This window comes from Leucopleurus acutus (genome assembly GCF_964270905.1).
Source record: "Leucopleurus acutus genome assembly, chromosome: 8".
Lineage (NCBI taxonomy): Eukaryota > Metazoa > Chordata > Mammalia > Artiodactyla > Delphinidae > Leucopleurus > Leucopleurus acutus.
This window is the reverse complement of record NC_139151.1, coordinates 10134617-10162397: the sequence shown is the minus strand read 5'-3', so window position 1 is coordinate 10162397 and position 27781 is coordinate 10134617. Positions and strand designations below refer to the sequence as shown.

General features: G+C 37.5%; 1 protein-coding gene across 1 annotated transcript; it reads right to left on the bottom strand.

Annotated features, from left to right (window-relative positions):
• Positions 1 to 18272: 18272 nt before the first annotated feature.
• LOC309965756 (olfactory receptor 8B3-like) lies at positions 18273 to 27057 on the bottom strand (the record flags this gene model as incomplete). The annotated part of the gene is given in 3 exon segments (XM_082845461.1): positions 18273 to 18649; positions 26224 to 26559; positions 26563 to 27057. Coding segments are annotated over 3 exon segments (924 nt in total). The 3' UTR covers positions 18273 to 18556.
• Positions 27058 to 27781: the final 724 nt, after the last annotated feature.

Genomic DNA, 27781 nt, shown 5'->3' with positions numbered 1-27781 from the left:
AGCCTCCCTGCAAGAATTCCTTCTATTAGGGAAAAGAAAAATAGAAAACTTTATTCAGTTTGGATTTGCCCAGTAGCAGACAATGAGACGAGGGTTTGGGTATAACCCAATTTATTTGAAAGATGATCCCAAGAAACATGATAAGGGAATGCGAAAGTGAGTCAGGAAAGGATAGTCAATTAAGCAAGTGTCAATGAATAGTTTACTGCTGTGGGGAACTGGGGCTCAATCACACTGGAGATTTTCTGGACAAATGGTCTGTAAACACCTCCAAGTTGTCCCACTAGGGTGAAAAGGAAGCTAGGGTATTTTTGTACTGACTCCTGCCCCACATTGGTTCGTGGCCTGCCTCATATATGTAAACCAAAAAAAGTCCTTGGCCAGAGACTACTGCCAGGCAGAGGATGTGGGGAGTCCTCAGGACATAAAGACATTATCTGAAGGTGACCTCTGGAGTGGGCTGGAAGGATGTGAACAGAGGTCCTAAGAAATGCTATGGTCATAATTCATTCACTTCTTAAACTATTATCTTTCCAAAATGCAAACCATGTAATACTGCTCTGCTTCTTTAGGATCTTCAATAATTTATTGCTTATACGTTGCATTAAAATAACTTAATAACTTTGCATAGTATTATGGAACTAACACTCAGACCCAGCCTACCTCTGTAGTCCCCTCAAAGCCATGTGTTTACCCAGTAGCGCACACATCTCTCTCAGGCACAGTCTACTATTTAGCTAAAATGTCCTCACCATTGCCCAGAGACACCCCTTTCATTTTTCATTCATTCATTGACTTGTTCTTTCAAGAAACACATATTTATTGAGCATTTACTATGTTGAGCACTGTAGTTACAAAGATCTAGAAGTCCTATTCTTTAGAAGCTCATATCTGAGCATGGGAGGTAAACATACACTTGATGAAAATAAAAGGTAATAAATATTTAACAGAAATATGTAAAATATATAATGATTAATCCTGTACAGATGTTGGAGAAGGTTTCCAAAAAGCGTTTAAAATAGATTCATTCACAATTTTGTGCCTTTAAAAATTTTACTCTTGCCACTTGGGATGCCCTTCCCTGATTCTTCTGCTGGAAAATCTTCTATACATCCTTCAAAATCCAAGTTAAATATTCATTTTCTTTGTGGAATATCCCTGTCTCAGACATAGTTAAGTTCTTACTTCTTTGTGTTCCAATTTTACATCATAGCATACAGCATCAATTAATCATGTGAAAATAAGATTGGTAAAGTGAACCTCAAGAGTAACAGTTAACTAGATGCAGGGAAGTGAAGAAAAGAAGACAATATTTACAGTTCAGAACTGTCCAGCCCTTCATTTGTTAACAATAAATGAAAGTGTGACTTCTCAATGACACTTTGTTGATGGCCAGAACCCCAGTCTATACATTTGTCAGATGTTATTAAGCATCTGTTAAGAACAGATTCGTGTTCTTCTTTGAGAGGAATAAACTGTAGTAATCGTTAAGCCAAGAGAAGTGATAGAATCAGAGATAGTTTTAATTTTATCTTAACATGTAAACATTTTATGACTTGCAATAAGTTACTTAGCTAATTTAAATTGCTATGTTTTAATTAGCAAAATGGAGATATTTAAACCTACATCATTGAATTGTAAAGATTGACTTGGATGTTTCTTTAAAGCAATTCACACTGTATCTTGAACATAATAGGGATTTGGCAAATGTTATCTTCCTCTCTTCTCTGTTTCTTAAGAAATACATTTTAATTAATAATTTTTTTAAAAAGCTAAAGAAAGGCAATATTTAGTTCACAAGGTTTTCTTTTGGATATAATTCTTCAAGAATATTAGGGGCAAAGAACACTGTTAAGAGTGTGCTGGGCTTCATAGCCAGACAGAGTTTAAGTTCCCACTGGTCATTCGTGTGGTGTTAGGCAAGCTCTCTGAGCACACACTCTTCAAATGCACTATGAGAAGGATACAAGTACCCAACTCACAGGTCACTGTGAAGAATAGATATTATCTGTAAAGGGCTTAGTACAGGGCTGAGCATGTAATGAGTACATGGTAAATGTTAGCCAGTAGTAAGTATAATAAAATGTTTTAATTTAATTTAATATAAACTATTTTATACATTAACTTATAATTTTGTAATATTTTGAATTGAGGCAAAATTGGATGAGGCTGTTTCCTGTGATAGTTCTCACAATTACTTTTCCGTCACTTAGTCACTAAAATGCTGAACCCTTGAATATATGATCCCACAAATATATGATAGATGTTGGAATATTGGAATTATACATTTTATCTCAATCCAACATCTATTTATGTTTTTTTTCCACATGTTTATTGGAGTATAATTGCTTTACGATGTTGTGTTAATTTCTGCTGTACAATAAAGTGAATCAACTATATGCATACACACATGTCCTCATATCCCCTCCCTCTTGAGCCTCCCTCCCACCCTCCCTAGCCCACCCCTCTAGGTGGTCACAAAGCACTGAGCTGATCTCCCTGTGCTATGCAGCTGCTTCCCACTAGCTATCTAATTTTACATTTGGTAGTGTATATATGTCAATGCTACTCTCTCACTTTGTCCCAGCTTCCTCTTCCCCCACTAGGGGGAACTCAACTCCGTTCTCTATGTCTGCACCTTTATTCCTGCCCTGCCACTAGGTTCATCAGTACTGTTTTTTAGAGTCCATATATGTGCGTTAGCATACGGTATTTGTTTCTCTTCTTGACTTACTTTCTATTTATGTTTTATCTACAGCTAACAAATTGTAAAGAGATGTAAACAAAGACTTAGAAAAAAAGCCAAAAAAGACCATTTTTCCAATTTGCCAAAAAAAGTAGACAAGATAAAAATCCTTAGGAACTATCAGAAATGCTGCTGCTGCTTAAAACTGCTACCAAAATTTGAGACTTTGTCAAAGACATTTAAAAGAAGCAAAAATACAAGCTTAAACGTTATATTAGATTGAAAAGGACTTATAGTAAAGAAGCAAGCTGATAGACATTAAATCATAACTGTAGATGGAAAAGGATAAACTGAAGCCACCACCAGAAAATGTTTGAGATACCAAGAAAATGTAAATTTTTGTTGTGATTAGCTGAGATTTATAGAGCATATATCATGTGCTGAGCACTATGCTAGGTTCTTGCCATTCTTACCTAATTTTATTCTCCTAGTGACCCTATGAGGTAAATGCTTATCATTATGATCCCTCTTTTACAGTTAGAAAAATGAGACTGAGAGCATGGGAGACTTGTTCAAAACCATACATGTGGTGGGTACCTTGGCTAGCATTCATCCTTGTGTTTGTCTTACTCTGTTACTGGCTGAATTGTGTTTTTCCCCTAAATTCATATGTTGAAGGCTTAACCACCCACTCCAGACCCCATATCACAGAATGGCCGTTTTTGGAGATAGGACCTTTATAGAGGTAATTAAATTAAAATGAGGCTGTTAGGGTGGACCCCAATCCAATGTGACTGGTATTCTTATAAGAAAGGAAATCTGCAGACACAAAGAGACACCAGGGATGCACTGCCAGGGGAATGGCCACGTGAGGAGGCAGCAGGTGGGTGGCCAGCAGCAAGCCAAGGAGAGAGGCTGTCCTCTCAGTGGAAACCAACCCTTCTGTCTCCTTGATCTTAGACTTCTAGATTCCAGAACTGTGAGAAAATTAATTTCTGTTGTTTAAGCCACCCAAGTTTGTGATATTTTGTCGCCAAAGTCCTGGAAAAGTAAGACACTTCCAAGCCCAGCTCTGCTCTACTGCCTCTCATATCCAGTGTATGATTTGTGATACTGATAATAGCATTCACTTTCTCGGTTTGTTGTTTACCCTCGGCATCACGTGGCTGCCTGCGAGCTGGGGCTCACAGCTGCTGCCCAGCATCACGAGAGAGTATCCCACCACACATCGTGAGCCTGCGAAAATATCAAAATTCAAAATTAGAAGCAGGGTTTCTACTAAATGCATGTGGGTTTTGCATCATCAGAAAGTCAAAAAATCATTAGTTGAACTATTGCAAGTTGGGGACTGTCTGTATTTCATTGTTTTAAATAGCCTCTTCACCCATTTGTGCCTCACCTTGCTGTCTTTGGTTCAGTAGTATGAAGATTATTATTTATAGACTCCTTACTTTGTATGCAGGGCTTCCCTGGTGGCGCATTGGTTGAGAGTCCACCTGCCGATGCAGAGGACACGGGTTCGTGCCCCGGTCTGGGAAGATCCCACATGCCACGGAGCGGCTGGGCCCATGAGCCATGGCCGCTGAGCCTGCGCGTCCGGAGCCTGTGCTCCGCGATGGGAGAGGCTGCAGCAGTGAGAGGCCCGCGTACCGCAAAAAAATAAAAATAAAATAAATAAATAAAATTAGATAATACATGAGAATGTGTTTCTATAAATGGCAAAGTTCTATACAAATGAGGGGAAACAAGTGACTGAGCAGCCCTACAGCCTTTGAAGAAGCAGAACTAACTCAGAGCCTGGGAGTATGTAGTATCTATGTCAAGTCAGGAATAATTTATTCCTTCCTGTCACAGACAGACCTGTTCCTGAACATAAAGACTCAGTATGTACAGGATGGTAGAGGTCAGCCTGTGGCCTGATGTTAACATGAAATGCAAACTCTTGGCTGCTCCAGCTGGGCAAACACCCAACTAAAACAGAGAATAACAGAGAATGAAAAAGTCTCCTTTCTACCCATAACAAGGAAGTGAGTGGGTCCAGGAGCAAGAAAGAGTGCATCTATATCACTATGAATGGATATTCTAAGGTTTGTTCTAGGTGTAGAAATTAGATGGCTACAATGGAACCGAATGTAAATCATCCTTCAAGAACAGAAAAGGAGTCAAAATTAAGACATCATTGTTGCATAATGATAGGAACTGAGAATAATTTAGACTCGGTTTAAATACTCCTTTCCTGATTTGAACTCATACCCTGAGAGGATTAAAGCCTGTGAGCTTATGACTAATACATTCCAGATTTAATTTTCCTCAATGATTAACTGTTTTAGCATCCTCTAAGAATTCAAGTAGACTATACAACTTTATAATAAATCTCACAGTTCCTAGTCTCCTGAGAAGCCAAGGCAAAGCTCTGCAGTGAGCTCTTTGAAGCACAGGCCTTGTAGATGAATCGTGGATTCCAGGAAGAGTTCATTTTCAGTCCCAGGAAATAACAGAGTTGAGACTGTTGTGGTAAAGACCACAGAGCAGGGATGATGGAAGGTGAAAACAAATCCTAGAAGCACAAAACCAAGAAGAAGCCATCAGTCAGCCTGTTGTCTCTAGGCAGAAATGAAAATGAAATCATTAACTATAACCTTTTCAAGTTTTCCCCAAAAGACATTGATACTCTTTGTTAGTCACCTAGACCATGTGTTATAGTCCTTAAATGTATAATATAATCCCTTCTACTGCAGATTCCAATTTTCCTAAAGCTTGAAATAAACAGAAAGAACTTCGGAGGTAACAAGTTCATTCTTCTTTGTCCATAGCAATATACAATAAAGAATATAATAAATACAGAGGACAGAGCCAGACTGAGACTCTGGATTTTTTTCCTCCTTCTTGGGATCATTCTGTAAAGTTTTGAACAAGGGGGTGATTTGCTTGGCTATGCTTCTGCCTAGGCTGGTTCACTAGGCTTTGGAAGGCTCTTGTGGGCTATACACTTCCTATTGCAAACATCTACCCTTTCATGTTGATCTGTTATTTGTGAAGAATACAGCTTTTAATACCTCATGTGTGAAACTCTTAAGCCCACCTAAGAGTAACAGAAAATCATGGATCAGCATTATTCTCTAGATATCCATTTATATTCAAGAAAAAGAATGCCTGGAAACCATCAAGCTGTTAGTTGACATCTGTAAGAACTATTCTGACTCACCTTCACTGATCATTGTTTCTATGACTTCTGTTAGTGAAAGACAGAAGAATGCCACAACGCATAATATGGATTTCAAAGTCAATCAGAGTTTTCTAAGTGTTCATAGTCAAAGACCTTAGTATAAAGAGACCTCAATAAATACTCTGTTTCAGACCTTTATTAAACAGATTTTTTAAAAAAACAAAGCAGAAAAAAAAAACCCGAAAACGCTGTGCCTGAGTAAATATTCTTAATTATTTAAAATTTCCTCTCTGATAATTCCAATATTCCTATCATATCTGAGTTGGGACCTCATGTTTCCTTGATGTCTTCGGAATGTTCTTTACCTTTCCATTTGACGTGTCTTGTGACATTTTTTAAACATCTTTATGGAGTATAATTGCTTTACAATGTTGTGTTACTGTCTGCTGTATAACATAGTGAACCAGCTATATGTATACACATATCCCCATGTCCCCCTGCCTTGTGTTTCCCTCCACCCTCCTTATCCCACGCCTCTAGGTGGTCACAGAGCACCAAGCTGATCTCCCTGTGCTATGCGGCTGCTTCCCACTAGCTATCTGTTTTACATTTGGTAGTGTGTATATGTCCATGCCACTCTCTCACTTCATCCCAGATTACCCTTCCCCCTCCCCGTGTCCTCAAGTCCATTCTCTACATCTGCAGCTTTATTACCATCCTGCCGCTAAGTTCTTCAGAACCATTTTTTTATTTTTAGATTCCATATATATGTGTTAGCATACGGTATTTGTTTTTCTCTTTCTGACTTATTCCACTCTGTATGACAGACTCTAGGTCCATCCACCTCACTACAAATAACTCAATTTCATTTCTTTTTATGGCTGAGTAATATTCCATTGTATATATGTACCACATCTTCTTTATCCATTCATCTGTCAGGGACACTTAGGTTGCTTTCATGTCCTGGCTATTGTAAATAGTGCTGCAATGAACATTGTGGTACATGACTCTTTTTGAATTATGCTTTTCTCAGGGTATATGCCTAATAATGGAATTGCTGGGTCATATGGTAGTTCTATTTTTAGTTTTTTAAAGAACCTCCATACTGTTCTCCATAGTGGCTGTATCAACTTACATTCCCCCAACAGTGCAAGAGGGTTCCCTTTTCTTCATATCCTCTCCATTATTTATTGTTTGTAGATTTTTTGATGATCCATTCTGACTGGTGTGAGGTGATACCTCATTGTAGTTTTGATTTGAATTTCTCTAATTAGTGATGTTGAGCATCCTTTCATGTGTTTGTTGGCCATTAGTATATCTTCTTTGGAGAAATGTCTATTTAGGTCGTCTTCTCATTTTTGGATTGGGTTGTTTGATTTTTTTGATACAGAGCTGCAACGGCTGCTTGTAAATTTTAGAGATTAATTCTTTGTCAGTTGCTTCACTTGGAAATATTTTCTCCCATTCTGAGAGTTGTCATTTCCTCTTGTTTATAGTTTCCTTTGCTGTGCAAAAGTTTTAAGTTTCATTAGATCCCATTTGTTCATTTTTGTTTTTATTTCCATGTCTTTTTTTCTCAAAAAGAATCTTGCTGTGATTTATGTCATAGAGTGTTCTGCCTATGTTTTCCTCTAAGAGTTTGATAGTGTCTGTCCTCACATTTAGGTCTTTAATCCATTTTGAGTTTATATTTGTGTATGGTTTTAGGGAGTGTTCTAATTTCATTCTTTTACATGTAGCTGTCCCGTTTTCCCAGCACCACTTATTGAACAGGCTGTCTTTTAACCATTGTATACTCTTGCCTCCTTTATCAAAGATAAGGTGACCATAGGTGTGTGGGTTTATCTCTGGGCTTTCTATCCTGTTCCATTAATCTATCTTTCTGTTTTTGTGCCAGTACCATAACACTCTTGATTACTGTAGCTTTGTAGTATAGTCTGAAGTCAGGGAACCTGATTCCTCCAGCTCAGTTTTTCTTTCTGAAGATTGCTTTGCCTATTTGGGGTCTTTTGTGTTTCCATATAAATTTTGAAATTTTTTGTTCTTGTTCTGTGAAAAATACCAGTGGTAGTTGGATAGGGATTGCATTGAATCTGTAGATTGCTTTGGGTCGTATAGTCATTTTCACAATGTTGATTCTTCCAATCCAAGAACATGGTATATCTCTCCATCTATTTGTATCATCTTCAATTTTTTTCATCAGTGTCTTATAGTTTTCTGCATACAGGTCTTTTGTCTCCTTAGGTAGGTTTATTCCTAGGTATTTTATTTTTTGTTGCAATGGTAAATGGGAGTGTTTTCTTAATTTCACTTTCAGATTTTTCATCATTAGTGTATAGAAATGCAACAGATTTCTGTGCATTAATTTTGTATCCTGCTACTTTACCAAATTCATTGATTAGCTCTAGTAGTTTTCTGGTAGCATCTTTAGGATTCTCTATGTATAGTATCATGTCATCTGCAAACAGTGAAAGCTTTACTTCTTTTCCTATTTGGATTCCTTTTATTTCTTTTTCTTCTCTGATTGCTGTGGCTAAAACGTCCAAAACTATGCTGAATAAGAGTGGTGAGAGTGTGCAACCTTGTCTTGTTCCTGATCTTAGTGGAAATGCTTTCAGTTTTTCACCATTGAGCACGATGTTGACTGTGGGTTTGTCATATATGGCCCTTATTATGTTGAGGAAAGTTCCCTCTATGCCTACTTTCTGGAGGGATTTTATCATAAATGGGTGTTGAATTTTGTCAAAAGCTTTCTCTGCATCTATTGAGATGATCATATGGTTTTTCTCCTTCAATTTGTTAATATGGTGTATCACGTTGATTGATTTGCCTATATTGAAGAATCCTTGCATCCCTGGGTTAAACCCCACTTAGTCATGGTTTATGATCCTTTTAATGTGCTGTTGGATTCTGTATGCAAGTATTTTGTTGAGGATTTGTACTTCTATGTTCATCAGTGATATTGGTCTGTAGTTTTCTTTCTCTGTGACATCTTTATCTGGTTTGGGTGATGGTGGCCTTGTAGAATGAGTTTGGGAGTGTTCCTCCCTCTGCTATATTTTGGAAGAGTTTGAGAAGGATAAGTGTTAGCACGTCTCTAAATATTTGATAGAATTCACCTGTGAAGCCATCTGGCCCTGGACTTTCGTTTGTTGGAAGATTTTAATTACAGTTTCAATTTCATTGCTTGTGATTGGTCTGTTCATATTTTCTATTTCTTCCTGGTTCAGTTTTGGATGGTTATACCTTTCTAAGAATTTGTCCATTTCTTCCAGGTTGCCCATTTTATTGGCATAGAGTTGCTTGTAGTAGTCTCTTGAGATGCTTTGTATTTCTGCCATGTCTCTTGTAACTTTTCCTTTTTCATTTCTAATTTTATTGATTTGAGTCCTCTCCCTCTTTTTCCTGATGAGTCTGGCTAATGGTTTACCAGTTTTGTTTATCTTCTCAAAGAACCAGCTTTTAGCTTTATTGATCCCTGCTATCATTTCCTTTATTTCTTTTTCATTTATTTCTGATCTGATCTTTATGATTTCTTTCCTTCTGCTAACTTTGGGGGTTTTTTGTTCTTCTTTCTCTAGTTGCTTTAGGAGTAAGGTTAGGTTGTTTATTTAAGATTTTTCTTGTTTCTTGAGGTAGGGTTGTATTGCTATAAGCTTCCCTCTTAGAACTGCTTTTGCTGCATCCCATAGGTTTCGGGTCATCGTGTTTTCATTGTCATTTGTTTCTAGGTATTTTTTAATTTCCTCTTTGATTTATTCAGTGATCTCTTGGTTATTTATTAGTACATTGTTTAGCCTCCATGTGTTTGTATTTTTTAGTTTTTTTCTGTAATTGATATCTAGTCTCATACCGTTGTGGTCAGAAAAGGTACTTGATATGATTTCAGTTTTCTTAAATTTCCCAAGGCTTTATTTGTGACCCATGATATGATCTATTCTGGAGAATGTTCCATAAGCACTTGAGAAGAAAGTGTATTCTGTTGTTTTTCGATGTAGTGTCCTATAATTATCAATTAAGTCCATCTTTCTTAATTTCTCATTTAAAGCTTGTGTTTCCTTATTTATTTTCATTTCGGATGATCTGTCCATTGGTGAAAGTGGGGTGTTAAAGTCTCCTAGGATTATTGTGTTACTGTCAATTTCCCCTTTTATGGCTGTTCGCATTTGCCTTATGTATTCAGGTGCTCCTGTGTTGGGTGCATAAATATTTACAACTGTTATATCTTCTTCTTGGATTGATCCTTTGACCATTATGTAGTGTCCTTCCCTGTCTCTTGTAATAAACTTCATTTTAAAGTCTATATTGTCTGATATGAGAATTGCTACTCCAGCTTTCTGTTGATTTCCATTTGCATGGATTAACTTTTTCCATCTCCTCACTTTCAGTCTGTATGTGTCCCTAGGTTTGAAGTGGGTCTTTGTAGACAGCATATACATGGGTCGTGCTTTTGTATCCATTCAGCCAGTCTATGTCTTTTGGTTGGAGCATTTAATGCATTTACATTTAAGGTAATTATCAGTATGTATGTTCCCATTACCATTTTCTTAATTGTTTTGGGTTTGTCATTGTAGGTCTTTTCCTTCTCTTGTGTATCCTCCCTAGAGGAGTTTCTTTAGCATTTGTTGTAAAGCTGGTTTGGTGTTGCGCAATTCTCTTAACTTTTGCTTGTTTGTAAATATTTTAATTTCTCTGTCAAAACAATTTATGTAGAGAATTTGTAGGAAATTCTGAAACTTGTTGAGGGCCTTTCACTCAGTTCATGCATGAAGCCAGACATATTGAAGCTGGGTACAAAGGCAATGAACAATTGCATTTCTGGACAATAGAACTCAGAAATATATGCCAGCAAATCCCGCAATGGGACAGTACATTTATTATTTAAAGAGAAATGCAGGAATCTGGACTTTACCTTATTTTGCCTATTAACTCTCCTATCAATTACTCACTTAAGGAAAAACGTTCCCTCTGAGATTTGCTAGTTCATAAATTCTCTAAACAGTCTAGAACATAACTCTTGTTAAAGGAGAAAAGGAACACTGGGTCTTTAGGAGAAAGCCTTCTTATAATTTTAACTGTCCTAAAATAATAATTTTCTTTCATATCAGTACTGGAACTGTGAAAAATTAATCTATATTAATTTTCCCTATGAATTAATTAGGCCACAGTGTTATGTGGTCTAAGTAGGTCTCTATCAGTGAAGGAAATTATTGTCAATTGGAAATTGCTTCAGTGAGAATCTTAGTAAACAGCTCCCTCTGATGGGGACTTTTGTCTTAGACAATATTTGAATTAAAAGGAAAAAAAATTGTTTGGAATATCCCAAGAAGGCTTTAAGAACATTTTAAAAAATCAAATTAAGATCCTTGAGATATACATATATCTTATTTTTAAAACTGCAAAAGATATTATACATATAATGTGGAAGAAAAATTGGGTAATTATTTTTCACTCTCCTAAAATGTGAGAGAAAAAAAATGGTCCATAAAATTTAAAATAAACTGAATGTTATCAAAATTAAAGACTTTTCCTCTGAGAAAGATAATATTAAAAGAATGAAATGAGAGAGGTGGTCTGGCTTGAGGCAGGAAGGTGGGTTGTGATCTAGGACGGTCCTGTCAACCATGTGTCTGCAGGCTGTTGACCTGTGGGAACTTGTTCTAAAAGAAGTGAGTGATAGGAGGAGCTTCAAGATGGTGGAAGAGTAAGACGTGGAGATCACCTTCCTCCCCACAAATACATCAGAAATACATCTACATGTGGAACAACTCCTACAGAACACCTACTGAACGCTGGCAGAAGACCTCAGACCTCCCAAATGGCAAGAAACTCCCCACGTACCTGGGTAGGGCAAAAGAAAAACGAAAAAACAGAGACAAAAGAATAGGGACGGGACCTGCACCAGTGGGAGCAAGCTGTGAAGGAGGAAAGGTTTCCACACACTAGGAAGGCCCTTCACGGGCAGAGACGGGGGGTGGTGGCAGAGGGGGGAAGCTTCAGAACCACGGAGGAGAGCGCAGCAACGGGGGTGCAGAGGTCAAAGCGGAGAGATTCCCGCATAGAGGATCAGTGCTGACCAGCACTCACCAGCCTGAGAGGCTTGTCTGCTCGCCTGCCGGGACAGGTGGGGGCTGGGAGCTGAGGCTCCGGCTTCAGAGGTCGGATCCCAAGGAGAGGACTGGGGTTGGCTGTGTGAACACAGCCTGAAGGGGCTAGTGCGCCACAGCTAGCTGGGAGCGAGTCCGGGAAAACGTCTGGAGGTGCCGAAGAGGCAAGAGACTTTTTCTTGCCTTTTTGTTTCCCGGTGCGTGAGGAGAAGGGATTAAGAGTGCGGCTTAAAGGAGCTCCAGAAACGGGCGCAAGCTGCAGCTATCAGCGCGGACCCCAGAGACGGGCATGAGACAATATGTATGCTTGCTACAGACACCAAGAAGCTTGTGTGCAAGCACACGTCACTATTCACACCTCCCGTCCTGAGAGCCTGTTCAGCCCACCACTGACAGGGTCCCATGATCCAGGGACAACTTCCTCGGGAGAACACATGGCACGCCTCATGGTGGTACAATGTCATGCTGGCCTCTGCCGCCACAGGCTCGCCCCGCATTCCGTAGCCCTCCCTCCCCCCTGCCTGAGTGAGCCAGAGTCCCCAAATCAGCTGCTCCTTTAACCCTGTCCTGTCTGAGCGAAGAACAGATGCCTTCAGGCGACCTACACGCAGAGGCAGGGCCAAATCCAAAGCTAAACTCCAGGAGCTGTGTGAACAAAGAAGAGAAAAGGAAATTTCTTCCAGCAGCCTCAGGAGCAGCAGATTAAATCTCCACAGTCAACTTGATGTACACTGCATCTGTGGAATACCAGAATAGAAAATGTATCTTCCCCAATTGAGGAGGTGGACTTTGGGAGCTATATATATATATATATATATATATATATATACACACACACACACACACATATATATACACACACACATATATAATGTACGTATATATTTTATATATTATATATTTTATATACATATATATTTAATATATATTAAATATATAATTATATTTTGCATATATATATATAAATATTTCCCCCCTTTTTCTCTTTCAGTGTATGTGTATGATTCTGTGTGTGATTTTGTCTGTGTAGTTTTGCTTTTACCATAGGGTTCTCTCTGTCGTTTTTTTTTTTTTTTTTAAGTATCGTTTTTAGCACTTATCATCATTGGTGGATTTGTTTTTTGCTTTGGTTGCTCTCTTTCTTGTTTTTTTTTAAATTAAAATTTAAAAAAATTTTTACTTTATTTTATCTTCTTTCTTTCTTTCTTTTTCTTCTCCCTTTTATTCTGAGCTGTGTGGATGACAGGCTGTTGGTGCTACAGCCAGGCATCAGGGATGTGCCTCTGAGGTGGGAGAGCCAAGTTCAGGACACTGGTCCACAAGAGACCTCCCAGCTCCACGTAATATCAAATGGCAAGAATCTCCCAGAGATCTCCATCTCAATACCAAGACCCAGCTGCACTCAACGACCAGCAAGCTACAGTGCTGGACACCCTATTCCAAAGAACTAACAAGACAGGAACATAACCCCATCCATTAGCAGAGAGGCCGCCTAAAATCATAATAAGGTCACGGACACCCCAAAACACACCACCAGACGTGGACCTGCCCACCAGAAAGACAAGATCCAGCCTCATCCACCAGAATACAGGCACTAGTCGCCTCTACCAGGAAGCCTACACAACCCACTGAACCAACCTTAGCCACTGGGAGCAGACAGCAAAAACAACGGGAACTACGAACCTGCAGCCTGCGAAAAGGAGACCCGACACAATAAGTTAAGCAAAACGAGAAGATAGAGAAACACACAACAGATGAATGACCAAGGCAAACACCCACCAGACCTAAGAAATGAATAGGAAATAGGCAATCTAACTGAAAAGGAATTCAGAATGATGATAGTAAAGATGATCCAGAACCTTGGAAATAGAATGGAGAATATACAAGAAACGTTTAACAAGGACCTAGAAGAACTAGAGCAAACAAACTGATGAACAAAACAATAAATGAAATTAAAAATTCTCTAGAAGGGATCAATAGCAGAATAACTGAGGAAGAAGAATGGATAAGTGACCTGGTAGATAAAATAGTGGAAATAACTACTGCAGAGCAGAATAAAGAAAAAAGAATGAAAAGAATTGAGGACAGTCTCAGAGATCTCTGGGACTACATTAACTGCACCAACATTCAAATATTAGGGGTCCCAGAAGAAGAAGAGAAAAAGAAAGGGACTGAGAAAATATTTGAAGATATTATAGTCAAAAATGTCCCTAATATGGGAAAGGAAATAGTTAAGTCCAGGAAGACCAGAGAGTCCCATACAGGATAAATCCAAGGAGAAACACACCATGACACATATTAATTAAACTCTCAAAAATTAAATACAAAGTAAAAATATTAAAAGCAGCAAGGGAAAAACGACAAATAACATACAAGGGAACTCCCATAAGGTTAACAGCTGATTTCTCAGCAGAAACTCTGCAAGCCAGAAGGGAGTGGCATGATATACTTAAAGTGATGAAAGGGAAGAACCTACAACCATGATTACTGTACCTGGCAAGGATCTCATTCAGATTCGATGGAGAAATCAAAAGCTTTACAGACAAGCAACAGCTAAGAGAATTCAGCACCACCAAACCAGCTCTACAACAAATGGTAAAGGAACTTCTCTAAGTGGGATCACAAGAGAAGAAAAGGACCGCCAAATACAAATCCAAAACAATTAAGAAAATGATAATAGGAACATACATATCGATAATTACCCTAAACGTGAATGGATTAAATGCTCCACCAAAAAACAGAGGCGTGCTGAATGGATATAAAAACATAACCATATATAATGTTGTCTACAAGAGACCACTTCAGACCTAGGGACAAATTCAGACTGAAAGTGAGGAGATTGAAAAAGATATTCTTTGCAAATGGAAATCAAAAGAAACTGGGTGTAGCAATACTCAGATAAAATAGACTTTAAAATAATGTTACAAGAGACAAGGAAGGACACTACATAATGATCAGGGGATCAATTCAAGAAGAAGATATAAGAATTATAAATATATATGCACCCAACATAGGAGCACCTCAATACATAAGGCAACTGCTAACAGCTATAAAAGAGGAAATCGACAGTAACACAATAATAATGGGGGACTTTAACACCTCAGTTACACCAATGGACAGCTCATCCAAAATGAAAACAAATAAGGAAACAGAAGCCTTAAATGACACAATAGACGAGATAGATTTAATTGATATTTATAGGACATTGCATCCAAAAACAGCAGATTACACTTTCTTCTCAAGTGCACATGGAACATTCTCCAGGATAGATCACATCTTGGGTCAGAAATCAAGCCTCAGTAAATTTAAGAAAATTGAAATCATATCTAGCGTCTTTTCTGACCACAACACTATGAGATTAGAAATCAAGTACAGGGAAAAAAACGTAAAAAACACAAACACATGGAGGCTAAACAATACGTTACTAAATAACCAAGACGTCACTTAAGAAATCAAAGAGGAAATCAAAAAATACCTAGAGACAAATGACAATGAAAAAACGACGATCCAAAACCTATGGGATGCAGCAAAAGTAGTTCTAAGTGTGAAGTTTATAGCTATACAAGCGTACACCAAGAAACAAGAAAAATCTCAAATAAACAATCCAACCTTACACCTAAAGGAACTAGAGAAGGAAGAACAAACAAAACCCAAAGTTAGCAGAAGGAAAGAAATCATACAGATCAGAGCAGAAATAAATGAAATAGAAACAAAGAAAACAATAGCAAAGATGAATAAAACTAAAAGCTGGTTCTTTAAGAAGATAAACAAAATTGATAAACCATTAGCCAGACTTATCAGGAAAAAGAGGGAGAGGACTCAAATCAATAAAATTAGAAATGAAAAAGAAGATAGAAGAGACACTGCAGAAATAGAAAGTATCCTAAGAGACTACTACAAGCAACTGTATGCCAATAAAATGGACAACCTGGAAGAAATGGACAAATTCGTCAAAAGGTATAACCATCCAAGACTGAACCAGGAAGAAATAGAAAATATCGACAGACCAATCACAAGCAATGAAATTGAAACTGTGATTAAAAATCTTCTAACAAACAAAAGTCCAGGGCCAGATGGCTTCACAGGTGAATTCTATCAAACATTTAGAGAAGAGCTAACACCCATCCTTCTCAAACTCTTCCAAAAAAATTGCGGAGGAAGGAACACTCCAAACTCATTCTATGAGGCCACCATCACCCTGATACCAAAACCAGACAAAGATACTACAAAAAGAAAAAAAAAAAGAAAAAATTACAGACCAATATCACTGCTGAATATAGACGCAAAAGTTCTCAACAAAATACTACCAAACAGAATCCAACAACACATTAAAAGGATCCTACACCATGATCAAGTGGGGTTTATCCCAGGAATGCAAGGATTCTTCAATATACACAAATCAATCAACGTGATACACCGTATTAACAAATTGAAGGAGAAAAACCATATGATCATCTCAATAGATGCAGAGAAAGCTTTCGACAAAATTCAACACCCATTTATGATAACCCTCCAGAAAGTAGACATAGAGGGAACTTTCCTCAACATAATAAAGGCCATATATGACAAACCTACAGCCAACATCGTTCTCAGTGGTGAAAAACTGAAACCATTTCCACTAACGTCAGGAACAAGACAAGGTTGCCCACTCTCACCACTATTATTCAACATTGTTTTGGAAGTTTTAGCCACAGCAATCAGGGAAGAAAAAGAAAAGGAATACAAATTGGAAACGAAGAAGTAAAGCTGTCACTGTTTGCAGATGAAATGATACTATACATAGAGAATTCTAAAGATGCTACCAGAAAACTTCTAGAGCTAATTAATGAATTTGGTAAAGTTGCAGGATACAAAGTTAATGCACAGAAATCTGTTGCATTCCTATACACTCATGATGAAAAATCTGAAAGAGAAATTAAGGAAACACTCCCATTTACCATTGCAACAAAAGGAATAAAATATCTAGGAATAAACCTACCTAAGGAGACAAAAGACCTGTATGCAGAAAATTATAAGACACTGATGAAAGAAATTAAAGATGATACAAATAGGTGGAGAGATATACCATGTTCTTGGATTTGAAGAATGAACACTGTGAAAATGACTATATGACCCAAAGCAATCTACAGATTCAATGCAATCCCTATCAAACTACCACTGGCATTTTTCACAGAATAGAACAAAAAATTTCACAATTTGTATGGAAACACAAAAGGCCCTGAATAGCCAAAGGAATCTTGAGAAGGAAAAACGGAGCTGGAGGAATCAGGCTCCCTGACTTCAGACTATACTACAAAGCTACAGTAATCAGGACAGTATAGTATTGGCATAAAAGCAGGTACACTTTTCTAGTTAGGTACCAGAGCCTTGTAGAACATCCCTCTGCCACAGCAATCATGGCTGAGGAAAACTCCCACTTTCAAGCTCATTCAGAAACAATGCTCTAGGAGCTCTATCAGTCCCTTCACAATTCTTTCTTTCATTCCATTTCTTTGTGAGATGAACATTGGGTTCAGAAACTGGGCTCTGCATCATTAGCTGTGGGATCTTGATTAAGTCATATAACTATTTCCTTATCTATAAAACAGGATGAGGAGACTTATCTTTTAATAGGAATTAAAGTACAGATTATGGAGTAATCTGTTATGGAGTACAGATTTTCCTTCTGAGAGACAAAAGGGAGGAGTCAAATTACCATGTTGAAAGAGTAAATCCCAGTAGGACAAGGTTTTGACATATATTATTGTTTGTCTTTTGAAAGCAGGAAATAAATCTTCCTTTGCAAAGGGGAACCCCTGTTTTGCAGTTAGACAGAGAATCCTGACATTACATGTGACAATCTATTCTGTAGCCAAAAATACTATTGGTTAATTTTTAATCACAATCACAATCCAGAGATATGTAGACAAGTTGATAACAAATTCAATTACATTTCTGACAAAATATCAGTTGACCAATACCATAAACAGAGGCGTTTGTTATTGGTATGTATTGTGAAAGGTGAGCAGAATAGTGTAGCTGTTACATTCTCAAGCATTCTCAAGAATAAAGAACCTTAGTTCAACAAAGTATTCAATTGCTATATATATGCATACTGAAAATCTAGAATAAGAGTGATTAATAAAAGAACTCTGAAAAATTCTGGAAATATTTACAAGTTTAGCATACCCACAATTTTTGTCATTCTTTCTCTGTTTTATGAAATTGTAAGTAATAAATCATTGAAACAGGAAAGGGTGCTGTGTAATGAAACCAAGAAAGAAAAAAATTGGTTAGACAGCATACCCCTCCATGGCTTATCTTGGATGGGAAAGACACAAGAAAAGAAGTAGTGTTATCCTTAGATGGGAAAGGTTATTGGCCCATTGTCTCCAACTTGTATAGGGTTACTAAGGGCTGAGAATGACCCTCTAGTCCAAGAATAGGCCCATGGGGTTACATCATGTGGCAAGAAAAGAAAATAAAAGAAATTAGAGAAGAAATCCTGCCAAGAAGAATTTAGAAAGACAAATTAAGAAAAAAAAAAGAATAGTAGGAAGAAGATAAAGTGGAGCAGGAAGAGAAGGAAGACAAAAATGGAGGTATAAATGGTTCAGCTCAGTTTGTAATTCTCTTCATGGTTTTCTTCAGAGCAATTTTGACATCCTTGTTCCTGAGGCTATACATGAGAGGGTTCAACATGGGTACTACCTTGGCATAAAACACTGAGAAAAATTTCCCCTGACCCACAGACCCAGCAAATGATGGCTTGACATGAATGAGCAGCCCAAGTCTATAGAATAGACCAGCTGTTATTATGTGGAGCCATGGTGCTGAAGGCTTTGGACCAACCTTTATCTGATGATATGTGAAGGATATTGAAAAGGATCAAGGTATAAGAAACAGAGATAATGAAGCTAGATACCATGACAACTGTACCCACAACAACAGAAACCACAAGTTCATTAGCATAGGTGCTGCTGCAGGAGAGCTGGAGGAGGTGGAAGATGTCACACAGGTAATGGTTGATGATGTTGGAATCACAGAATATCAGCCTGATCATACACCCTGTGTGGACCACAACACCAGCAAACCCCATCACATATGAACCAGACATAAGCAGAGAACAGACCTGAGGGGACATGGTGACTGTGTACAGCAGTGGCTTACAGATGGACACATAGTGATCACAGGCCATGGCTGTCTACACATAGCACTCAGAGTTGACAAAAAATCAGAAAAAAAATAGCTAAGACATGCATCCTGTAAAGGAGATGATGTTCTTCTCTGAAATAAATCTCTTTAGCATTTTGGGGTAGACACATGAGTAACAGAGATCAATAAAGGACAGATTAAAGCCGAAAAAATACATGGGGGTGAGAAGGTGTGAATTTAGACAAATTAGATTCATCAAGCAGAAACTGCCTACCACAGTGACCATGTAGTTCACCAGAAACAGGAAAAACAAGAGTAGTTGGAGTTCAGGTTGGTCTGTGAATCACATAAGGATAAACTCAGTCACAGAGTAGGCATTTTCCATAGCCATTAATTGCACAATTGTGATCTGCAGGAACAGGGGTAGAAACTGACATTAACAATGGACTTTTCCTCTTTGTTTTCCAAGGGAGAGCTGGATCTGCTTGTTTATAATTTCACTTTTATAAAGACATACATTAAGACATCCAAAAAGCAATGATTGATGATTCCTCATTTTCTCCTTTCTACCCTTACTACCGTTGTTTGTCTCTGTTCAGAAATCATGCTGGTAGACTCCCAGTGTCTCTGCATGTCATTTTCTCCCTTCTCCCCCATGTCCGTTAAGGATCAGGGCTGAAAAGAGCAATTAAACAGGTAGTGTTCCCCACAACCATTGATTTATGTAGTTTGGGGTCTGAAAAGCAGAGGGGGTTGATTCAACCCTCACCTTTTTTCTGAATGCCTCACTGCCATTGAACCTTAAGGCCCCTTCTGCCTTACAGTCCTGAGAGGGTCAAAGTTTCTGACAATGAAGGAGGCAGTATCCACCAGCACGGTCCTCAGTCTTTGACTTGCTAAAAGAGGTATGCTGGGGAACAAGCCATAATTTCTATTTGAGAATTTACCCAGAAGGTCCTCTTCACTTGCAAGGAGGAAAGCAACCTTATATGAGCTCCAAAACAATCAGTTGATTCAAATGAGATTCTCTTCCATGCCCTATAGTTCTGGGAAAATTGATTGGAAGCACAGAAAATTATTCTCTCCCTCGTGATTTCAAGTTAAGTGAGCTCACTGAGGGTAGAAATTAACTGAGTTTGTGTTTCCATCCTGTATCATAGATCCTTGGAGACACAATGTTCTACTCAGTTTATAATTTCACAATGAGAATTCTTAACCCCCAATGCAGAAAAATGGGTGCCCCTTTTGTACTTTCTTCATCATCTCCTGGTGTCTATGCACAGTTCTAAAAAAGGAACATATGGGGCATGATCACTTGCCTTTACTAGCACTTTCCTAGAGCCTCTGGGATTGCATTAGTGAAATAGTGTATCATAGCTTTAGCACTGTCCATGCTTATGGATTTCACCTCTGTAAAGACGTGTTGTAGCAAAATGGTTAAAAGAATGGGCCCCTTAAGTCAGACTTAGTTTAAATCTGGCTGTTAAACTTCTTAATTGTAAGACCATAGACAATCATATAACCTGTCTGATCCTTGCATATTTTTATATACTTATCCCTATGTATATAAAATGAGGCTAGCAAAAGAGCTATCTCATAGGGCTGTTTTGTGGATTAAATTAGTTAAATCACCCAAAGTTTATTAGGAACATGCCTGACATATAATAGGAGCCTGAGAAGTGTTCCCATTGCTATTAATCCATATTCATTATAGCAGGATTTCTCAAATTAGCACTAATGGTATTTTGAAGTGGATAATTCTTTGTTGTGTTCTGTGTATTATAGGATAGATCACATGGTAGGGCACAAAAGTCTCAACAAATTTTAAAGGACAGAACTTATATCAAGCATTTTTCCAACCACATGGTATAAAACTAAAAATCAATTACATAAAGAAAAATGGGAAAACCACAAACACATGGAGACTAAACAACACGCTACTAAAAAAGCAATTGGTCAATGAAGAAATCAAAGAGTAAATCAGAAAATAATTTGAAACAAATGAAAATGGAAATAACACAAACCAAAATCTATGGGATGCAGCAAAAGCAGTTCTAAGAGGGAAGTTTATAGTGATACAAGTCTTCCTCAAGAAAGAAGAAAAATCTCAAGTAAACAACCTAATCTACCACCTAAAAGAATTAGAATAAGAAGTAAGAAAGCCCAAAGTCCAGGAGGAGAGAAATAATAAAGTTCAGAGAGGAAATAAATAAAATAGAAATAGAAAAAACAACAGAAAAGACCAAGGAAACAAAGAGCTATTTTTTTGAAAGATTTTTTTTAGAAAAAGATAAACCACCAGCCAAGCTCACCAGGAAGAAAATATAGAAAACCTAAATAAACAAAATAAGAAAAGAAAGAAGAGAAAGAACAACTGATACCACAGAGATACAAAATATCATAAGAGAATGTTGCAAACAGTTATATGCCAACAAATTGGACAACCTAAAAGTAATGGACAAATTTCTAGAAACATACAACCTTCCAAGATAGAATCAAGAAGAAACAGGCAATTTGAACTGACCACTAGTAGTGAAATTAAATTTGCAATTAAATGTCTCCCAGGGGGCGGGGGAGAAAAAAAAAGCCCAAGACTGAACAGCTTTACAGGGGAATTCTACCAAAAATATGAAGAAGAAATAATACTTATCTTTCTCAAACTGTTCCAAAAAATGAAGAGGACAGAACATTATCAAACTCATTCTACAGGGCCACCATTACCCTGATACCAAAATCAAGCAAAGACACTACAAAAAAGGGAAGGTAGAGGCCAATATCTCTGACAAATATAGATGCAAAAATCCTCAACAAAATATTAGCAAACCAAATCCAACAATATATAAAAAGGATCATACACCATGATCAAGTTGGATTTATTCTACAGTCACAAGGATGGTTCAGCATTCACAAATCAATGTGATAAACCACATTAAGAAAAGGAAGAATATGGGCTTCCCTGGTGGCGCAGTGGTTGGGGGTCTGCCTGCCGATGCAGGGGATATGGGTTCGTGACCTGGTCTGGGAGGATCCCACATGCCGCGGAGTGGCTGGGCCTGTGGGCCATGGCCACTGGGCCTGCGCGTCCAGAGCCTGTGCTTCACGACGGGAGAGGCCACAGTGGTGAGAGGCCTGCATACCGCAGGAAAAAAAAAAAAAAGGAAGAATAAAAATCACACAATCATCTCAATAGACAGAAAAAACATTTGACAAAATTCAACATCCAGTCATGATAAAAAACACTTAGCAAAGTGGGTATTGAGGGAACATATCTCAACATAATAAAGGCCATTTATGATGAATCCACATGTAACATCATAATGGTGAAAAGCTGAAAGCCTTTCCTCTCAATTCAGGAAGCATACAAGGATACCAGTCTTGCAACTTCTATTTAACACAGAATTGGAAGTCCTAGCCACAGCAATCACACAAGAAGAAGAAATGAGGTATCCTAATTCGAAGGGAAGAAGTAAAATTGCCACTATTTGCAGATGACATGATACATTATATAGAAAATGCTAAAGTTTCCACCCCAAAGCTATTAGAATAAATGAATTCAGCAATGTTGCGGGATACAAGATTAACATACAGAAATCTGTTGAGTTTCCATACACAATAAACTATCAGAAAAAGAAAGTAAAAAATAAAGCCCATTTAAAATAGTTTGAAAAAGAATAAAATACATAGGAAGAAACTAAACCAAAGAGGTGAAAGATGTATCATCTGGAAAATATAAAACACTGATAAAGGAAACTGAATATGATACAAAGAAATGAAATGATATTCTGTGCTCTTGAATTCAAACAATTAATGTTGTTAAAATGGCCATACCACCCAAAGCAATCTAAAGATTTAATGCAATCCCTAACAAAATACCTATGATATTTTTCACAGAACTAGAAAAATTAATCCTAAAATTCACATACAACCAAAAAAGGCCCCAAACTGCCAAAGCAATCTTGAGAAAAGAACAAAGCTGGATGTATTACCCTACCAGCCTTCAGACTATACTACAAAGCTAGAGTAATCAAAACAGAGTGGTGCCTGCACAAAAACAGACACACAGATCAATGAAACAGAATAGAGATCCCAGAAAAAACCCCACACATTTATTGTCAATCTACAACAAAGAAGTGAAGAATATACAGTGAAGAAATGACATTCTTTTCAACAAGTGATGCTGGGAAAACTGGACAGCTACTTGTAAAACAATGGGATGAACATTTCCTGACCATATACAAAAATAAACTGAAAATGGATTAAAGACCTAAATGTAACACATGAAACCATAAAAATCCTAGAAGAAAACATAAGCAGAACACTCTTTGACATAAACTGTAGGAATATTTTTTTACATCTGTCACCTAAGGTAAATGAAATAAAAGCAAACATAAACAAACGGGACCTAATTAAACTTAAAAGCTTTTGCATAGCAAAGGAAACCATCAACAAAATGAAAAGACAACATACTGAATGGGAGAAAATATTTATAAATAATACGATAACGGGTTAATATCCAACATATGTAAACAGATCATAAAACTCAATATCAAAAAAACACAAACAACACAAGTTAAAAATGGGTAGAAGTCCTGAACAGACATTTTTCAAAAGGAGGCATATAGATGGCCAACAGACACATGAAAAGATGCTCAACATCGCTGTCAGGAAAGCGCAAATCAAAACAACAAAATATCGCCTCACGCCTGTCAGAATGGCTATTATCAAAACTCTAAAAATAACAAATGTTGGAGAAGATGTGGAGAAAAGAGAACACTTGTACACTGTGGGAGTGTAAATTGGTGCAGCCACCATGGAAAACAGTATGGAGGTTCCTCAAAAAAATTAAAAAATAGATCTACCATATGATCCAGCATTTCCACTGTTGGAGGTATATCTGGGAAAAAAACAAAAACACTAATTTAAAAAGATACATATGCCCCAATGTTCATAGAAGCACTATTTACAATTGCCAAGATATGGAAGCAACCCAAAGGCCCATCAATAGACGAATGGATAAAGATATGATAGATAAAGATGGAATATTACTCAGCCATAAAAATATTGAAATTCTGCCATTTGCAGCAACATGAATGGACCTAGTGAAATAAGTCAGACAGAGAAAGACAAATACTGTATTATATCACTTACATATGGAATCTAAAAAAATAATGCAAATGAATGTATATGCAAAACAAAAACATGCTCACAGATATAGAAAACAAACCACTAGTTACCAAAGGGCAGAGGGAAGGAGGGAGGGGCAGATTATGTGTATGGGACTAAGGCTTAAAAACTACTATGTATAAAATAAATAATCAGCAAGGATATATTGTACAGTGCAGTGAAATATAGCCATTATTTTGTAATAACTTTAAATGGAGTATATCTATAAACATATTGAATCACTATGTTGTGCAAATGAAACTAATATGATAGTATAAATCAACTATACTTCGTTAAAAAGGAAATATAAATCTTAAGTGTATGGCTCAATGAATTTTACCTATATATATATGCCCATATAAAATATAATTCAAGATACACACTTCCTAGAAAGGTTCCCTTGTTCCCCTTCTCAGTCAATACCCATCCCCTCCCCAGAGGTAACCACTATTCTTCTTGCCCTCCAAATACATCTGACATTCTAAATATACAAACAGAAAAGCGCTGGAGAAATAGGGAAATTAGAGAAAACAGCATCTACTTTAAATCTGTTTATTATCTTATTGGGTAGACAAGGTGTTATGGTCAAGTGTTGAAATCCTAAAATCCCCAAAGGTGATGATATTGGGAGATGGAGCCTTTAGGAGGTACTTAAGTCATGAAGATGGAACCCTCATAATTGGGATTAGTACCTTATGAAAGACATCTCACAGAAATCACTAGCTCCTTCCACCTTGTGAGCATATAATGAGAAGGGAGCGACCCAGAAAAGTGCCCTCACCCATTTATGCTGATACCCTGATCTTGGACTTCCAACCTCTAAAACTGTGAGAAATAAATTTCTGTTGTTTATGTCATTGAGTCTGTGGTATTTTGTTACAGCAGCCTGGATGGACTGAGGTACAGGTTTAAATAAGCGCAAAAAATGTTGAAAAATAGTTTATTATCATTAATATACACCTTTTTCATCATAAATCTCATTAGATAAGTAAAACAATGTCTAACATATTTCTCCTAACAATGTGCAGTATTTTCCTTTAAAGTGATAAATAACAAACTATGCAGTAAGAGCTATATGCTCTTTTTAAAAATATTTGCTGTCATTTTAGATAATAACGAATGCAAGTTTTATAATAAACCAGTCAGCCCCCTTGCTAGGATCCTAAGGTACATATGTATTATTCCTTTAATGGTACTTTATTAACACCATCTTTGGCAATAAAAGGTGGAGCTACATGTATTCTCTTCAATATTAAATGAACTGGGCTGATAGAGGCTCTCAGAAACAGGTGGTAAATTGTATAGATTTTGTCATTCTCAAAGGGAACAAGAAAGGGCAAAATATAAAAAGAAAGTTGATAAGAAATATAGAACAAAAGGAAAAGATCAGAGAATCTGATGATACTTCAAGCTATATACTAGTTTGTATTAAGACATTTTACTGAATCCTGTTCCCTATACCAGCAAGAGTATCGACAAGAATGAGAATATTTCTACAGTATTTGGCACTTCTGTGTTTAGATGAGTAAGATATAATTTTAACATTCTGTGATTTATGATTCACCATATTTGTCCAGATTAGGAATAGCTCAGAAGATGGAAGTATGAAAAAATTATTTTTAAAAAGGTCAGCATATTTATTCCTTTTATAAACATGTTGTTATTCAGTAAACTGATATGAGGTGCAGGAGATACAGAGGCCAAATATGAGACAAGATCAGCAATGAGGGAAGTGATAAGACAAGTCCATACCACATATAAAAAAATCTGTAGAAGCAACATGGTTATAAATAGTCTTCTTGAAAGACACCAGTAAAAATAAATAAAAAGTTGAATTTCTTTGCAATATCGCTGATTCAAATTAGAACATGGTTCTCCTCTGGATTCTTAAACAGGGATTTCCTCAGTGTAACTTTGATATCCTTGTTTCTCAAAATGTAAATCAAAGGATTGACCATGGGCACCACATTAGTATAGAAAACAGAATAATTTTTTTTCAGGTCCATAGATCCAGGAGAAGAATATTTAAGGTACATGAATGCTGCTGAACCAAAAAAAGAGAGAGCAATGATGTGGGAGCTACACGTGCTGAAGGCTTTCGATCTTCCCTGAGCAGATTTGATATGAAGAATGCTAGTAAGGATGAAGATGTAAGAAACTAGGATGGTAAAACTGGGTACTGTGATATTAATACCCACAACAATGAGAACTACCACCTCACTGACATAAGTGCTGGTGCAAGAGACTTGGAGGAGTGGGAGGATGTCACACAAGTAATGGTTGATATTAACATTGCAGAAGGTTCATCTAAGCATGCACCCTGTGTGGGCAGAGGCTCCAGTAAACCCCATCACATACACAGCCAAAGATAGCACCAAACAGACCTTATGGAACATGGTGACCTTATACAGCAATGGAGTACAGATGGCCAAATAGCTATCATAGGCCATTGAGGTCAACATATAGCATTCAGAGATGACAAAAAAGAGAAAGAAAAACAGCTGAGTCATGCGCCCAACATAGGAGATGATATTCTTCTTGAATACAAAGTTCATCAGCATCTGGGGGGTGAAAACAGAGGAGTAACAGAGATCAATGAAGGATAAGTTGAAGACTAAATAGTACATGGGGGTATGGAGGTGAGAATTTAGACCAATAAGAATGATCGAGCCCAGGTTGCCCACCATGGTGACAATGTAGATCATTAGAAACAGGTAAAAGAGGGGCTGCTGGAGCTCTGGATGGTCTGTTAATCCAGCAAGTATAAATTCAGTCACTAAGGAGTCATTTCTAGCCAGCATTCTCAACTTTGGAAATCTGTGAGAATAGAAGAAAACTCCATCAATAGGGAACCCAGCTCTGTCCTTACAGACTCTCTTTTATATGAGCTTTACGAGAAAGAGACTCAGACTGGCAGAAATCACGTCTTCCTTTGCTTCACAGGGTCTGTAAGTACTGCAACACATACCCCTCTACGTTTAAATCACTGTCTTTTGTTGCATGAGCTGCATGGGACAAACAACAGCTTTATCTTTACTAGAAGACAGAGGGATGGGGTAGCTGAGGAACAAGCCTACCTGTTGATGGGCTTTGGTGGTGGGGTTGTATCCCCATCTCTCCATCCTATTCATCTGACCAGTCACTTTTTAGTTCCTACTCATGTTTCCATCACTCTACAAGTTATCTCAGTTCCCCTGTGATGACCTTCAAGAAAGAGAGAATTCCCACAGGGCAGAGACCATAACCATATTCTGCTTCCTAGAAGGGAGTTGCTAAGAGTCTCTCGGATTTTCAGGTACTTTACTACAAGATTCCATGAAGTCAACAATTGGTAACAGGTATGGAGGAGAGCCTTGGTGGCCTAAACTTTATACTTAACCATATACTGCATTGTTTCCACATATTCTCCTCTATTCCATCCTAGCTGAACATAGAATGAATAAAGGAAGGTGGATGTGCTTTCCCAGGTTTTGTAGGATGGCATGAAAGCGAAATAAATTAATTTGGGTGCTGATTAAATTATCT